This window comes from Motacilla alba, chromosome Z (genome assembly GCF_015832195.1).
Source record: "Motacilla alba alba isolate MOTALB_02 chromosome Z, Motacilla_alba_V1.0_pri, whole genome shotgun sequence".
Lineage (NCBI taxonomy): Eukaryota > Metazoa > Chordata > Aves > Passeriformes > Motacillidae > Motacilla > Motacilla alba.
In genome coordinates this window covers 11,161,326-11,177,796 of record NC_052046.1, presented here as the reverse complement: position 1 = coordinate 11,177,796, position 16,471 = coordinate 11,161,326, and the positions used below count along the sequence as shown (strand labels likewise).

General features: G+C 38.4%; 1 protein-coding gene across 16 annotated transcripts in view; it reads left to right on the top strand.

The window, feature by feature from the left end:
• PRLR (prolactin receptor) overlaps positions 1–16,471 on the top strand; it is a 158,144-nt gene that overhangs the window by 127,826 nt on the left and 13,847 nt on the right. For 14 of the 16 annotated variants that reach the window (XM_038123831.1, XM_038123824.1, XM_038123825.1 and 11 more), the window contains 2 exons: positions 13,134–13,247; positions 14,186–14,318. In XM_038123831.1, the coding sequence (XP_037979759.1) occupies positions 13,178–13,247; positions 14,186–14,318 (203 nt within the window). In that variant the 5' untranslated portion in view covers positions 13,134–13,177. Of the gene's footprint in view, positions 1–3,952; positions 4,266–12,723; positions 12,771–13,133; positions 13,248–14,185; positions 14,319–16,471 lie in introns of those variants that run through there. The other 2 variants (XM_038123835.1, XM_038123834.1) reach the window with 2 other exon arrangements.

The following is a 16,471-nucleotide window of genomic DNA, read 5'->3' as shown; positions in this document are numbered from 1 at the left end:
CATTTACCCCATAATCTGTCGTATTTGCCCTGTCATGATACTAAAAGAACAAATTATTTCCCATCCCTTTTAGTTTCTAGTAAATAATTGATTGTATATATTTAATGCATTAAGTGGCAAAAATGCATGAATTCAGTGACATACAACTGATTTCATGTTAAAGTGTATACTAGTGAATTTAATTCCATAGCAAAACAGACTCTGAGAGCCTGCTATTAAGCCTTCGGATTCCTGAAGAATAAAGGGTTATACTCTGTTTAGCAGTATGGTTGCTCCTGTGTACTTGTTGACTTGGAGATTTTTTTGTTTTCTATGCTGTTGTATACACATAATTGTGGAACTTTCCTATAGACACTGGTTAAAAAAGTAAGGAATCTTGGTCAAATTAGAGTTTTTGAGACCTAAAAAACAGTCTGTGACCTTTTCCTTTCATATGCATCTATGCATGCATCAGTGTTTGCAAGCACCCATTTCATCTTTCAAGGAATAAATTTTGTTTATGTGATTAAAGAGCTGATCAGTAAGATTGGGAAATTGAAATAGTGGAGCAGATTTTGAAATCTGGGGTGCATCAACAGCTTGTAGAACCACTGTTCTTTTTCACCTCTGGAGGAGGAATGTTACAGAAATCTCTATTAAAAGCACTGTCCCCTTGATTTCTTTTCCATACCAAACACTAAGTGGGCTTTGAGCAGTAGCTAAATGTTGCGTGTTTATTTAGCCTTCCAAAGCTGGGGTCTGTCTTGTATCTGGATAGAGTAACGTATCATTCTGACTGCACTTACAGCTTCCTCGAAGGGCAGCAACATATCCATACATGTTAGTGCTGAGTGTGCAGAACTGGATGCCTGTGGCTGACTCAATCTGTGTGAATTTGGGTGTCTGTGCATCCAGAGGGGCTCGTGCTGTGGTCCGGGCTGTTGTGGTCCAGAAGCTGAGGTAGGCTGTAAGCTTCTGAACCAGTTTAAGAACAACACAGAGGTGGCTATTGAACTGAAAATATTCTTATTGTATTTGTTACTCAGCAGCATTTATCTGTGAAGAATAATTGATCTGTATTGTTGAACAGTTAATAAGTTTTGTATCAATCAGTATACTGTATAGAATATAGCTATGCAAATGTTTAAATGCAGATGGGACTCTGAAAGTGGAGTAAAAATCAGCTTAAAGTAAGCTGAGTTTAAAAAACAGAAAAATGGTATTTACAACCCGATAGAATTTCATTACTCATTTGGTCTGCTTACTTTTAAAATGTACATTCACATCTAAAGATTTCAAAATGCCTCAATTAACCATCCATACTGTCTGCAAGAGATTTGCCCTCTTAAGGTTCTATTGCTATTTGTGTCTTGAAAGAACATCTTGAAAGACCATCTTTAGCTAACCTCAAAACCTGTTCTTCATCAAGACAGAAACTTTGCCAACTGAGTTCCCTACTCTCTCTCAGCTGCACCTGGGACAAAATTCTGTAGGGCACAAGGAAAATTGCCTCTTCTATGCACTTTTGAGGCTGGTTCTTAGAGCCTTAGTGTTTTCTGTGAGCTCAAGTCCAGAGAAGAGCAACTGAGTCAGTCAAAGGTCTAGAAAGTAAATCCTGTGAGGAGTGTCTGAGGGAGTTGGGGATGTTTATGCTGGAGAAAAGGAGGTTCAAGCAGGGCCTCATCGCTCTCTGCAACTCCCCAAAAGGTGAGTGTAGCCAGGTGAGGGTCAGCCTCTCCTCCCAGGCAGTGACAAGACAAGGTGAAATTGTTTCAAGTTGTGCCAGTGGAGGGCCAGGATGGACATCAGGAAGAATTTATTCATGGGAAGAGTTGTCAAGCATTGGAACAGGCTGTTCAGGGAGGTGCTGAAGTTGCTCAAGAAATGAATGGATTTGGCACTCTGTGTTATGGTCTGGTTGACAAGGTGGAGATCAGTCACAGGTGAGACTTGGTGATCTCAGAGTTCTTCTCTGAGCTGCTTCATATTTGTTTTGTTCTGGGTGCTGGTGTTCATCACCCAAGACTGGTTTATTGAAAACCTTGTCAGAGGTGTAACCATCTGCAGGAAGCCCAGATTTCAAGTGGAAGCAGACCTTAAGGAAGATAGAAACCTGAACAGTTTTGGCTCAAGGTCTCTACCACGCCCATTTAAAAAAATTTTTAAAAAGGAAAAAATCCGAATTTAATTTGAAAGTCTGGTGCCAGGATTTTAAGTGTCAGATCATATATTCAACATACTGTCAGTGGGGCAAATCAAAGATTAAATTAAAAGAGGAATTTAAAATATGACTGTGCCAGTCTCTCATGATTTTTCCCTTTAAATTACATAAAATATGCCGTGATCTAGGGCATGAAGCCAAGCAGACTCAGACATATGAACATAAAGGCATCACTGAAAAAATAACTTGAAAAGATGCAGGTAACAATAATGACTATAGGATGGTTCCAAGTTTCAACATAAATTACTTTTATATCAACAGAAAAGGTCAGCCTTTATGCAAGCAAGTATTAAAAGTCTTGCTGTTATTACCTAAAGTAATATCCACAGTTACAGCATTTTTCCTGCTGCCATTTCATAAATGTCAGCATAAGGTTTCTATTCCAGGGATTGTGGAAGAAATATAGTGGATTACACACAAAATGAATGTTTTTACCATTTGAAATATGATTGGGTAACTGGGTGCCTACAAAAAAACCTAAAAATTAAAGTTGATTGTGTTGGGATATGAAACAAAATGGGTTGATGGTAATTATACAGGCTGATAATTGATTTCTAATGATCTAAATTGCCATGCTTAAAATTTTATCAGTTCTTACTAAAATTTCCCAGTTTGCTGCAATATACCATGAAGTCCACACTACGGAAGGCAAGCATGAATGTTTCTGATGCTTATGCAGTTTCTTTGATTCCTTGTAGATACTAAGTACTTCTAAAATAAATTTCATTGCTATTTTAGACTTACTGACTTCAAATTTGGGTGGGGGCAGGGGGCATTATGATCTTGTGAGATAACCTTTGTAGGATTAAAAGATGCAGAACTGACATTTCAGATGTTTGGGCATAAAAAAAATTTAATCTTTCTCTATCTCTGGTTATTGAAACTTTTTAATTTTGGTTTCAGTTTCTTTTAGGTAAAAATCAGATGCTTTTTCTTGCAATTAGCACTGAAAGGATCATTCTGAGGTCACAATACCCCCTTTCCACCTTCCCCTTTGGCCACTAAGTTGTATGTGGATTTATAATCTTGAAGAAGCATGCCATTTCAAAGACTGAGAACACCAGCATTGACTCCAGTGTTCCAAGGTTAAGCCATACACAGTGTAATGAGGCCTATAAGACTTAGTAATTACTGTACACACCATAGATCCAATCTGAGACTTTGTGCAAATAAGAAATTTCACAGCCACTGAAGCTGCACTTCAAGAATCAAGAAGTGAATCAGGTGAATCAAATTCAATTCACACAGTGAATCAAGAATATCTGCTGAAAACAAGTGCAGCCTGATGCACTGATATATATCCTTGCCAAAAATTTCTTCATTTTATTCTTTTTTCACCAAATAGTAGAAGCATACTGAAGGAAAGTGTTAAAATTGATTTTGTCTAGTGTAGAATAAATTTTTTATCTTTGAAATATTTTCTTCTCCAAATGGTTAAGTAGCTGTTTCTTCATTATTTAACCAAGCATGCAAACTCCAGAGAGGAGCGGGGCAAGCTGGTACATTCATGTTAATCTAGTTGGACACAGTTTTGATACAGCAAAGGTGTGAGAGAAGCATTTTATTGTCTAAAACTAAACACTATCCATGCTCTGAAACCTAATATCCATAGATCGTTGATCTACTTGCAAAGTAGATCAACTACTATTTGCTAAATACAAACTACATTTGCTGCACCATGAAGCTTACTCTTTCTTTGCAAAGTTAGTTTCTTCAAATAGATTATTGACACATTTTAATTTATGTTTAGAAATGCAAATATCATTATTCGTCAATAAGAGGCAGTGCTGTCATTGCAGTTCCTGAGGAGCAGAGCAAATGGGTTAATGAGCGAATTGGTTAATGAATGAATTCATCAATGAATTTACCTTTAACCTCCAGAGATTGCAGCGTTAGTCGTTATTCTGTAAACAAGTGCATGAAAATCTCACAGTCTGCAACCTCAGGGTCATTTCCTTATACTTCAAAGAAAGAAAGAATCTAAACCACAATTCACCATTGGAGATTCACCAGCTGAGAATCTCCAAAGCGTAGCATCCTGAGTTGAAGATGGGGAGTAGAGCAGGTTAGTGCTTTACTTCACTCATATATACATCATGAAGAAATCGTAAGGGAAATTAGTACTCTTGATCAAAGGGTGAATTCAGTTCCCTCAGAATGCACATTTCTGCTTTTAGGAATGTCAGTATTCTTCCACTGCTAAACTGTTTTTTTTTTTCCTGGAAGATGACAATCTATGTAGAACTTAACAGGGTTGTGATAGAGCAGTATTGATACTATTACTGGTTTAATATGTAGAAGAGTTCGCAGTAGCTTGAACATTGACTTTCTGTATAAAGATTCTCCTCATGAGGACATTATGTGTTTTCTACTGACATTAGAAATAAATGCCATCTGTCTAAACTCCTATAGAGAATAATCTCTTTATAGAATTTGTTAGACACAACTCTACTCAGGAGTTAGGTATCTGAGTAGATCCATAAAATGACACCAAGATTAAATCTAGGCATGATAAAGATACCTCTATGCATATCCACATATTTCAGTATGGGGGGCTATAATGCTTTTAAGAGTGCCAAAAGATTATTATTTTAAGCTTCACTGAAGGCTGAAGGTGTACTAGTGTTGTGTTCCCATTATTATCAGCAATTTCTCTCAAAAAATTGGTTTAGATTTACCAGGATAACATTTTTTCATTCCTTTCATTAACCAATGTGCCACTTACCTGTACATGGCACCAGTAGTGGCCTTTAGCATGCCACCACAAAGCTTTTACCAACAAATTTGAAGCTTAGGGAATATGTTTGAGAAATGCTCATGCTCACAAATAATAGAACATTGAGTGTTTTTATCAGTTTGATTGGAGTAGTAATTTTTTGTAATTGCATTCTTTCACAGAACAACTATACAGTCACTTGAATAATTCAAGTGTAAGTATACAAAACCCTTAGAAAAACACAAAGAAACAGTAACTTCTACAACCTCATACTGAGGACCTCCTGAAAAAGAGAATGCTGAAACAGAAAACAATTGTTATTCTCTGCTCCCACTGTTAATATTGTTAATTGCTAAGCATATTTGTGATTGAAGAAGAAAATTCACTCCCCCGCAGACAGGTTCTTTCTTTTAGAGTCTTACCACAGTCATAAAGCTTTGAAGAGAGACTCCAGACCCAGACTCAGCCAAAATAGGCTGTCCCACTATGAGGGAATAAAGAGACTGCTCTATAGCCATGGTCACAGCTTTTTTCAGCATTGCCCCACTGATGCTTACAGGTAGTAGGATACAGGAGATGCATCTCCTCCATCCAACCCCACAGCCTGAGTTCACCAAGAAAAGGCTGTTGGGGGTCAGCATCCAGTGGATGGAGCTTTGCAACTCATATAGGTTCATGGAATACATTCAAAATTACAGCTTCATCTGACCTTCTACTGCCTGGTCCCAGCAGATTATTTCTTCTTTCCCACTTCTGTGTTATTGACCATTGTCTCATTCCCACTAACCTCTCACGCTTATGTCCATTTACAGCCAAAGTCCCGTTGCTTTGTTTTCTTTAAAGTTTTTGTAATTTTTGTCTCTGCAAAAAACCTCTAGCATTTTCCCCCAGAAATGTCAGAATAGCAAGATTTCATGCCATTGTAACTCATTGGAATTCTGTGTATAATTAAAAATTATCAGGAATTTTTCATCATAGCATGATTTTATTGGGAAATTGGAAAACCTACAAATATTTGATTAGATTTCAGAAAACATGTTACTGGAAAACTGCAAAACAAAATGCTTTATGTGATTTAATGAAACTTGTTCATTTTGGAATTTTGAAAATTTTCATTCATTGACTTTGGTTGAAAAAGAATTTGTGACATTATGAAATGAATTTTCTAAAACTGATGATTCGTAGGCAGTTTCCAGTTTATGGGATATTTTGGCAATATTTTACCAATAAAATAATCTTTTGTCTCACCCCAAACATATGCTAGTTTGACCTGCTTTTTAGATCCCTTTTTTCCATGCTGTATTATTAATTGGCTACTTATATTTTCGGTTCTTAAGAGCAGGAACTCTTCTTTGTAGAGTACCCAAAATAGCAGGATTCTGTCTCTGTTCTCAGGACTATCACGATAAATATGATTTGAATAGTAGTTGTTTGATGTAGAAATACTTGGATGAGAGTCACTCGTCTGATTAGAGCAGAGGGTTAAGGTTTAGTCTATCATGATCCTTTCCAGTTGGTGATATGATGAAGCCAGCACTTGCAGCACTGTTGCAAATTTGGTAAAAAACACATTTTATGTCAGTCACATGGAGGGACATGCCACTAGTTCATAACACCACTCCCTGACAAAGGAAGTAATGAAAGCAGAATAAAACTTTCTGGAAAGATAGAATTGTATGTTTTGAGGTAGTACAAAGCAGTAGAAGATTCTGTTTAGCCAGTCTTGAGTCAAACAGTGTTCCCAGCGTGCACACCCTTGAACAGATTTCTGTCCACTCTAAAGCAGGAACCATTCATTGAGCTCTGTCTTTACACTACATTTCACCTTATGCCATGGTTGAATAACTGCACACATTTATTTCTGCCATATTCAGCTGCACATTATTGATGCCCTTTTAAATATGCACATTAAAAAAACCCCGTTTATCGCCCTCAATTAAATCTGTTCCTCTGTAATGGCACAGTGTCTGGCTGCCAAATAACTTCATGCTATTTTTATTGCTCTCATTAGCTTTACTGAAATGGAGCCAAACAAAAGAATACCCTGGTAATTGAGTAATAGGTCTTCCCACCTGGTCTCTGGGAGATACAGACCATTCTTATTGTTAGTTAGAAAAGACGCTATTTTGTTTCAAATTGTTAACAGACAGATTTTGTTAGAAAAACAATGATGAAGCTAGTGTTTTCAAAGTTAGTTACCTAATGTATAAGTAGTTTTTATTGCTCTGGCAGATAAGTTGTCTATCTAAATTATTTCTTCACAAAATAGTGTATTTGGAGTGGAAGGCAGAGAGCAGGTTATTAAACAAAGTATGGGTTTTTTGCTAAAACATTGCATGTTGATGCACTGGAGTGAGCTCAATCAGGCAGCCCCATAGATGTGGGGCTGCTGTAGGTCCCTAACCTCATTTTCTGCCTATAGCAAAGCTGAGCAGCTGCTCCCAGTGGGTGGGTGGACTCATGGTGGGCAGACACATATGGACACATACGGACACAAATGGACACAAAACCCACGCAGGGGCCACACAATGCCCTAGCATGTAGATCCACATAAATGTGTGTGCATATGCACATAAATAAATGGATCACCCCAGTAGCTACCTGTGGATGTTTACCTGACCTAGTAGCTGGTCCCAAATCCTCTTGCTCTCCCCAGCTGTGTGGCATCTGCATTTGAACCTGAAGGTTTGCAATCCAGCTCTTTCTTCACTGGCTAATCCAGTTGAGAGTTCACTGGCATCCAAAGGCACCACTCAGAACACTCCACCCAGACAGGAGATAGAAATAGGGTATCAAGAGATTATAGAGTAGACTACAATGATCAGGCACACATTTCAGTCTGGCAAGCCACAAGTTTACACTGAACTGAACAGTTTATTAGCCTTATTTCCCATTCTTGTCTCTCCCCAGTCCACTTAAAACCTTTCCTTTTCTCCCCAAAACCCTTCTTCCACTGCGTCCTTAGTGTTCTGCCACCTTTAGTCAATGAGTCAGTGGGGAAGGAGATGTTTGGTGGGCTACACACGAGGACAATGGTCTGACTGTGCTTTGGTAGTCAGGCGTAGCTCGTTCCCTGCACCCGCTTTTCACTGATGAGACTGCTAGAGTTCCTCGCCAGCCCTCTCAGCTTTTATCTCATTGTGTCCTGGCCTGTGCAGATGTTGATTAGCCTTTAAACAAGTAGCCTAGCACAGTCTGTGAGTAAATTTAAACTGCATCCAAAGTTCATTGCTACAAAATTTTGTTTGAAATAGATAAAGGAAAGCATGTACAGTATTTTACCACTGTCTCTATCACTCTCAATGTCTAAGTGTATTTACTTAGAGTGTCAGTATCTACAACAGCTAATACAGAATGACCTGTTTTCCTCTTTATATTTTAGAAATAAAGTAGTGATGCTTTCAGAAATACACTATTCATGGAATTTTCGTTTTTCAACTTTTCAAGTAATCCGATATTCATGAAAGAGAGGCATAAAAAGCTTCCTCCCATACATGAATCCCCTAAGTAGAAAATTCAATTTTATACTTTATGACTATGCTATATATCAAAAATACCTAGAATAACTATAAGAATATAGTGACTGTGGAGTTGGGCTTGATAGTTGGTAGAGATGAATGTACCTCATATTTCAAATTCTAATGTAAGTTCTATCTTTCAGTCTCTAAAATTTTACTCTTCAGAACTTATTATTTTCTTTTCTGTTAGAGACTGCTGTAAAAGTAAATCCTGAAATTATGGCTAAACCTACAAACCCCAGGGAAGAAAAGTGAATATTCAGGAAATGTGAGACTGGTAGAGAAAGATTACTACTGTTAGCTAAAGCGTTAGCTTTGTTTTTGTGGGAAAACAAAGGCAGTAGAGGTGGTATTTAGAAAAGAAAAGAAAAGAAAAATGGTAGAAAATGGTAAAAGCAGGTTTTAGCTTTTGTTGCACTTCTACTGTGAGTCTCTTGGGCATTTTTTACCTTGGTTCCTCATCCGCAAAGTAGGGATAATTGTAATTTCTTCTTCTATTGACTTTTTTTTTTTTGGTCAGTTTTCTCAGGTAGTGAGAGTTCTTAAGAAAATTTCAGACTCCATTCTGTAAAATCAATAGGAATTAAGAGTGTAAATACTATGATGGAGATGTAAGGGTCTAAACTATTTTCAAGAATCTGGTGGTTTGTGATTTTCCTTTTTCAAAATTGACTCAAGTCTTTCAGACTGAGAAACATATCTCCATGGGTGAGGCAATTTGTTTTGTTCATTTTCACATCTTATGTGATATGATCACATTGTCACATCATTATAACTGCTAATCAAGGGAAGGACTGCCAAGGGTTGTTAGGGGGTGACTTACAAGAGAAATTTCAGAAAAATATATTATAAGCCTGTATATAGGCTTTTCAGGTGAAATCTAAAAGTCCTTGCTACTGGTCCCATTTTATGCAACGCAGAAATATGAAGTCCCAAATCCCAAAAAATTAACTGAATATCTAGGTTCATAGCCAGTAGCAGGTACTAGGCTTCCTCACAAAGCACACCACAGAACCTATGTGCTTAAAGTTGCCAGCTGGAATCAGTCACAAGAAATTCAGATCACAGACATGCCTCAGCTCTTTATCTTCTCTGGAGCCCATACATCACCCTGAAGGCAGTGCTGGGTGCCTGAGGGATTCAGACACGTCCAATTAGGGCTTATTCAGAGAGGAAAAGCAGATCTCTGGTCACACTACACATGTACAGCTTTTAATTTGCAGTATAATCCCAACCCTCACTGTCAATCAGAAACACATCTGGCCATGATGCTCTGGCCATGGCTAGGAACATGTATCGCTGTTGGCATTTGTGATCTCTGTGTGGGAGGGCAGAGTCCTGCCATGTCCACAGTACAGCTGAATGTTCTAGATGCTCTAACAGACTCACATTCTTGCTTCATTGAGTTGCTTTTTTATATTTTGTTTCATACAGCTGTAGTTCAGCCTTTCAAATGGTAACGAACTATGGTGTTTTGAGAGCTCCTTAAACTCTCTTCCCCCAGGCCTGAAAGATGAACATTGTTTATCATCATGACTGATGGAAATGCCAGATTTTTTTTCAGTAGAGATTGGTAAAGTACTTTTGGCTTTTGATTTCTTTAGCCACAGAAGCAGAAATTGTGTTGCACATACTGTCATTGCCAGTGGCTGATACACAGTTGTTCCTGTTCCTGCAAGCCTGAAAATGTTGCAGATAGAAAATTTTTCCATCTGTGCAGAACTGAGTAAAGACTTATCTGTCAGTCTCAAGAAATTTATCCATCAACAGAGCCAGGAAAGAAAGAAAAGAAAGAAAAGAATGCAAGAACTAAAAGTCAATTAGGACAAGAACATGTTTCTCTCAACTCTGCTTCATGGCACCTGATTTAAGTACTGGTGTTTAGCTTTCATCTTCATCTAATAGCATTGTCAGCACAGTTTTGAAACCTACAATTTCATTATATTATTAATTTCAGGGCAGAATTATTTTACAGGAATAGCTAATTCTTCTGTGCATTCTAAAACACCAGTAATAGTTTCCATTTCCTTCAAGGAGCACTGCATTCTGGCATGTGATGCACAGCTGTTGAATATTATCTAACAGCTGTGTTAAAAGTCAGAAATTCAGATAGAATGTCAGAATGCAATAACATGGTTGGAATTAAATCAAGACTTTCAAAAGGAGGCATATTATCTTTTAATTATCAGTTACTCAACCCTTGATTTTGGATCACATTGTGGCAAATCAATGTCCACTGCATCCCTTATGAAAGAATGCATTCAGTCCTAAAAGAGAGATGTTACCTCATAGCATCTTCAATAACACTAATTACCCTTTTATGAAAACATTTTCATGTCATATATAGGGAAGATGCATTTCAGATACAGTAATGACAAAGTGAGTATTACTTTTTTATTAAGCAAGTATTTTCAAAAAATCTCTCCAGAAGTCTTTTAAGCCCTATTTGAGTTGCAAATACTGAGTAGCAAGCAACCATGGAAACATTCTTATTTTACACATTCTTATTTTCCCTCTTTTGATGCTTATTTCCTTTTATGTTTGCAGATGATAACCACACTTGCATGGGGTACAAAGCCAATTCTTTAAATCATCATCATGAGACAGTCTCTATGTCATGTCCATAGCTGTGTTCTAAAATCTGTTTGGTTCTTTTTTTCCAAATGTAGGTTACCAGAACTGTAGACAGAGCTTAGTCTGTGACTCTGATAGGTCCATATTCCTTCCCTATATCCCTCTTGTTTTTTCACACAGCCACATTACAGAAGTGGTTCACAATCATCTAATTTTCAAAAGTCCCAGAGGAAAAATGCTTTTGTTTTAATGCATCAATTTCTTCCTCTCACTATTAATTTGGTTCTTTAGGTCTTTAGTTTACAAAATCATCCCATTTTCCTTGAAGAGTGCTCTAATAAAGATCCTTCTTGATGATGCTTCTGTTTTGCTGTATTAAAAAATTTCATTCTTTCAGCCAGTGTAATCAGTTTCTTTCTGACAATTCTTCACACATCCATAAAAGTAAAAAAAAAATCATGATAATAGTTCTTTGTCCACATGAGTCTTAACTTTAAAGTACATTGTTTTGCAAATGTTCCAACTATTTTTAAAAGTAATAAAATATTGTAAATACTATCATATGTACATGAAATAGTTACTGTTTGTAGTTTCATTATTTCACCTGAGAAAAATGTGCCTTTTATGAACCCAATCATTTGGGTTCCTCATTATATAGCCCCATTTTTATGGGGCTACATAATTATTTTTGGGTAATTTCTGAAGTTCAACACTAATCTTTGTGCCTGTCATTTGTTTACACGAATAAAAACTGCCTGTCTTTACACCAATCTGGAATTTATAGTTAAGTGGTTCTCTCTTCACTGTCTTTATATGCACAAAATGCTCTGAGTGAGTTTAAAACCAACCCAGAAGCAATTTTCTTGCCTGTAGCTCAGTTACACGTCTGAAACACGCTTAGATATTTAGAAGTGGCATACAGGAATGTAGCCAACTGTTGTTCTCTTCCACATTGTCCACAGTAAACATGTTTTAGACTTAGCTGATACTGATTAACTGATACTTCACTTGGCTTTGCGCTTGAAAAACATTTGTATGATGATGTATTATAGTTTCTTGATCTAGAAAATTAATTGCGTACTGAAAAATTAGTCATCTGATGAACCACGAAGGATTTTGCCTCACCAAGGACACAGCTTGTTCCCAGGCTGTGCTACACAGAATGTGTGGTTGCAAGCATACATGTACCTGTGAATGTGCTAGGGGTAGGAGTGGAAAGCTGAGATAAGGAGCTCCCTATTTAAGCAGTCAATTGTTCTTTAGTTTTGAAGGCTGAGGTTGCTACCGAGAATCCAACAGCTGACTGCAGTCATCTCCAAGCAGGGAGGGTATTGGTGGGTGAAGCAGGAGGTTTGCCTTAAGTGGCTACATCGTTTCTTCAGGCTAAGCAAACAGATTTAGCAGCAACAGGGACTCCAGAGCACCCAGAGTTGTAACCTGAATTCTGAGGACATCTAGTGGTGTGAGCCCACGGCAGGGAGTGGGTCTTGGTCCCAGCTGGTGACCACTTGCAAATTTGTATTTCACCTGAAATTTACTCCAAAATCAAATACAGTAAAAACAATGGGTTGAATGAACTGAAAGAGTAACATTCTTCAGCTCAAGGGATCTTAAATTCAACACAGTCCTAAATATTGAGAAGTTTTGAGATTGGATCAAAAATCGTAAACTTGCAAATGAATGTTGAACCTTATCTATTTGCCTTCTGTTTTCAGGACTTTCAGAGTTCAAGTATGTTGACCTCTTCTTTGCATCAGTAGGGGTAATAGTATATTTTTGTTGCTAAAAGGCTGCTTTCTTAAATTAATTAATTAATCTAGAAGTTAGAACTCTAAATTAAGAGCACGGTACCCAAAGATGCCAAAGAAATATGCAAGATTTGTTAATGCTAAGAAATTATAATCCTAGCACTGCTAATCATTCAAAGACCTCTAGGAAGGCCTACCTGCTTCTCTGAGATTCCAGTTTTCAGCTTCTGAAGTGGAACTGTTGATGTTGCCTCACCTTTTTGAGAGAGAACAAGAATCAATTACCTGCAATTCAAAAAGGACTTTGATCAAATCATGCGATACGTATTACATGCTGAGCATTGTTACTGACTGTTGCATGATGGCGTGTTTTTCAGTGAGCGCTTGATCTGATACTTCCTCCTGAGGAGAGGCAGGCATCATGAAACAGAGATTCATTTCATCAGTTCAGATTATTTTGCAGCTTGCTCTGACTACCGTAGGTCTGACTGGTAAGTAAAACACTTCCTGAAATACTTGTTTTTTTCCTTAAGACACTTTCTCCAGAAAAGTCTGAGGCTTTACCCAGTCTATCCTGACCACCACTGGAGCATGTACCTCTTTAAATTACTTTCTTCTGAAGTTTAGTGTGGCAATTTTGAAAATGGCTGGAGTTGTCTTTTCTTTTTATATGATTAATTTAGGGATTGTTTGGTGGCAATGCTGAAACTCTATATTCATTTTATGCCTGTCACGTTCTTGGGAGTTAGCATATGAATAGTTACACTACTTGAGATAATTACATGGAACTTTAATGAAATAAAGATAAGCTTAGGTTAGAAGGTCACAGGCTTGTTGTTTTAAAATGAATGTAAATGTATGAGCTGTATTCTTGGTGTAAGTTCATAAGTAGTCTTAACAAGAAATATTCTTAAATGTATTTGGATTAACAGGGAATGTTTGAACAATGAATGAGTACATTCAGGTTGCCAGAACCCAAAAAATTCTATCTAGCCCATTGATTTCCTTCTTTTTATAATTTGCTGACCTATAATTTACCCCCAAATGTGCACAAAGAATGGAATTTTAGTTCTATTGCAAAGTTGAAATTTAATCTCAAAATGATCTGAAGATACAAATATTTCCCATCTTCATAGTTTAATTTTGAGATAAATATACCATTTAGAGTTTAGGTAAAAAATAAATGTTCACGTTAAAAAGCAAAATCATTCTACTAGCTGTTTTAGAAGTTTGAGGTAAAGTGTGTATACTTTTTTTGAGAATATAGATCCTTTTCCCAGGCAAAGTTATTTGCTCACTTCAGTTCACAGTTCCATGTAATTTTATTGTCTTCAAAAAAGGAATGCTTGGTTGACTTATCATTCAACAATAGCATCCAAAAGCATTGCCCGCTTCTACTTTAACTAGTTGGATTTTTGCACTTCCCTAGGTCAATCGTACCCTGGAAAACCTCAGATAATAAGATGTCGTTCTCTAGAAAAGGAAACCTTTTCATGTTGGTGGAAGCCTGGCTCAGATGGTGGACTACCTAACAATTACACCCTGTTCTACAGCAAGGACAGGTAACAAGTGGTGCATACGTACTCTGTAAGTGATCAAGTAATGATCACGACAACATTAATTTGTAAAGTTGTTTTTATTAATCCATTTTAACCTTAGATAGACAACAGGGGCTGCATAAGATCTGTGGCTTTCCCTGTTGGAAGAAAACATGACCACCAACAGCCCCAAATCTTCAGCCTGTCCCTCCTGAAACTCATCTACCAAAAATCTCAATTGTCTGAAGATGTGCTGGAAAAAAAAGGCATGTTTGCCCATCTTTTTGGGAAGCACACAGCTTTCAGCTGAATGGGGTCTCCTCTCAGCTCTGAAACATAAGGGCACCACGGGACAGCAGATCTCCCATCACCCCAGCCATGGAGCAGGGCAGGAGCGGGGCAGCCCAGCCCTGGGCACTGGTCCACCTCCTCGGGCAGAGAGACTGGGACAGGCTGAGGCCAGGCTGGGCCGGGACATCAGCTCATGGGTTTGGCTGGCTCAGGGGGCTGTGACTGGGGAAGGCAAGGCTGTGTGGAGCTGGAGACCAGCTAAACCAGCTATGGAGGGGCTGGGCAGGGGCACTGAGGACCGCTGGGGCCCTGCCAAGGAGTTTGTCTGGACTATGGTCATTTTTTCTCCTGTTGGTTTTGTGGTCAGTGGTTCCCAAAATGCAGTGAAATCAGACATGGGTATCACATCTCAAAAGTTAATATTTTGGGAATTATCACTGCCTCATCCTGCTCAGATATGAAATGTATATGTTCGGCAACTTTACTTAACCGGTCCATCTTTGTTTAACTTTGTACTTTCTTCCTGAAAACAGTCTTTGAACAGAGACAAGTTAGCAGGGAGGCTCAGAGACTAAATTTTTTTTTAAAAATCCAGAGAGATTCAGAATAGGTACGATAAAGCCTCCTACATTTAAACATTCCAAATCATTGAGCAGAAGAAGATTCAGTCTTTAATGAAGCTACCGTACACAACAATGATTTGGAAACTTTTATTTTATGAAAGCTCAGATATTTCAGTCTTGATCAAAAAGTTTAATGAACATTTTAATTCATACCTGTCACCTGCCCAGAGCCATTTTGCTTAGGGAAGGATAGGAGTGCTTACCCATTTATTAAATCTGCTGAACCTAGGCTCTGCCAAGCATTTTTGGCAGAGTTGGGCCACAGTTACCTTTCTAGGCTCATTTTCTTTTAGGTATAGACCCCTTTCTCCCATCTTTCCTTGGTGAACTGTGACAAAACTGGCTGAAAACTAAGAAACCTTATTATTGATGATACATAAAGCATGATAGTGGAATTAATATTCATTCTAGCGCCCCATCAACTGATGCTTTGGGTTTGTGTAGTTCTTCTCACCCAAGGTAGGTTGTGAGTACATCACCTAGGCCAGCTTTGAGCACAAAACAATCCCTCTCCTAAAGAATCCAAAGACCCATATAAAGGCAATAGTAATTGACTGTGAAGTATTTTTTCTCCTTTTTTGTGAGATAGTTGTGATGATGATCATGTTAAAAAGCAAATAAATTGACATCAGGAAGGTTGTGGAACAGGTTGTCTTGAGAGCAGCCACACAGCACATACAAGACAACCAAGGGATCAAGCCCAGCTACCATGGATTTAGGAACGGCAGGTCCTGCTTGCTTTCCTTTTGTGAAGAGGTGACCCTGTCAGGAGAGGCTGTGGATGTAGTCTGCCTGAACTTCACCAAAACCTTTGACAATGTCTCCCACAGCATCCTCTTGGAAAATCTGGCAGCCCATGGCTTGGACAGGAGCACTCTTTGCTGTGTTAAGAGCTGGGTGATGGCTGGGCCTAGGGAGTGCTGGTGAGCTATGCTGCATCCACCTGCAGCTGGTCCCTAGTGTCCTTAAGGGATTGGTGCTGCGAGCAGTCTTGTTTATTATCTTTATTGATGATCTGGGTGAGAGGATTGAGAGGACCCTCAGTCAGTTTGCAGATTGAGTCAGTTTCTAGGTTGAGCAGGAGTGCTGATCTGTTGGAGGCCAGGAAGGCTCTGCAGAGGGATTTGCATCGAGGCCAATGGTGTGAGGTACAGGCAGGCCAAGCGCCAGGTCCTGTCTTTGGTCACAACAACCTCGCGCAACTCCAGGCTGGGGTAGAGAGGCTGGAATGTGGCTCAGCAGAGAAGGACCTGGGGATCAACA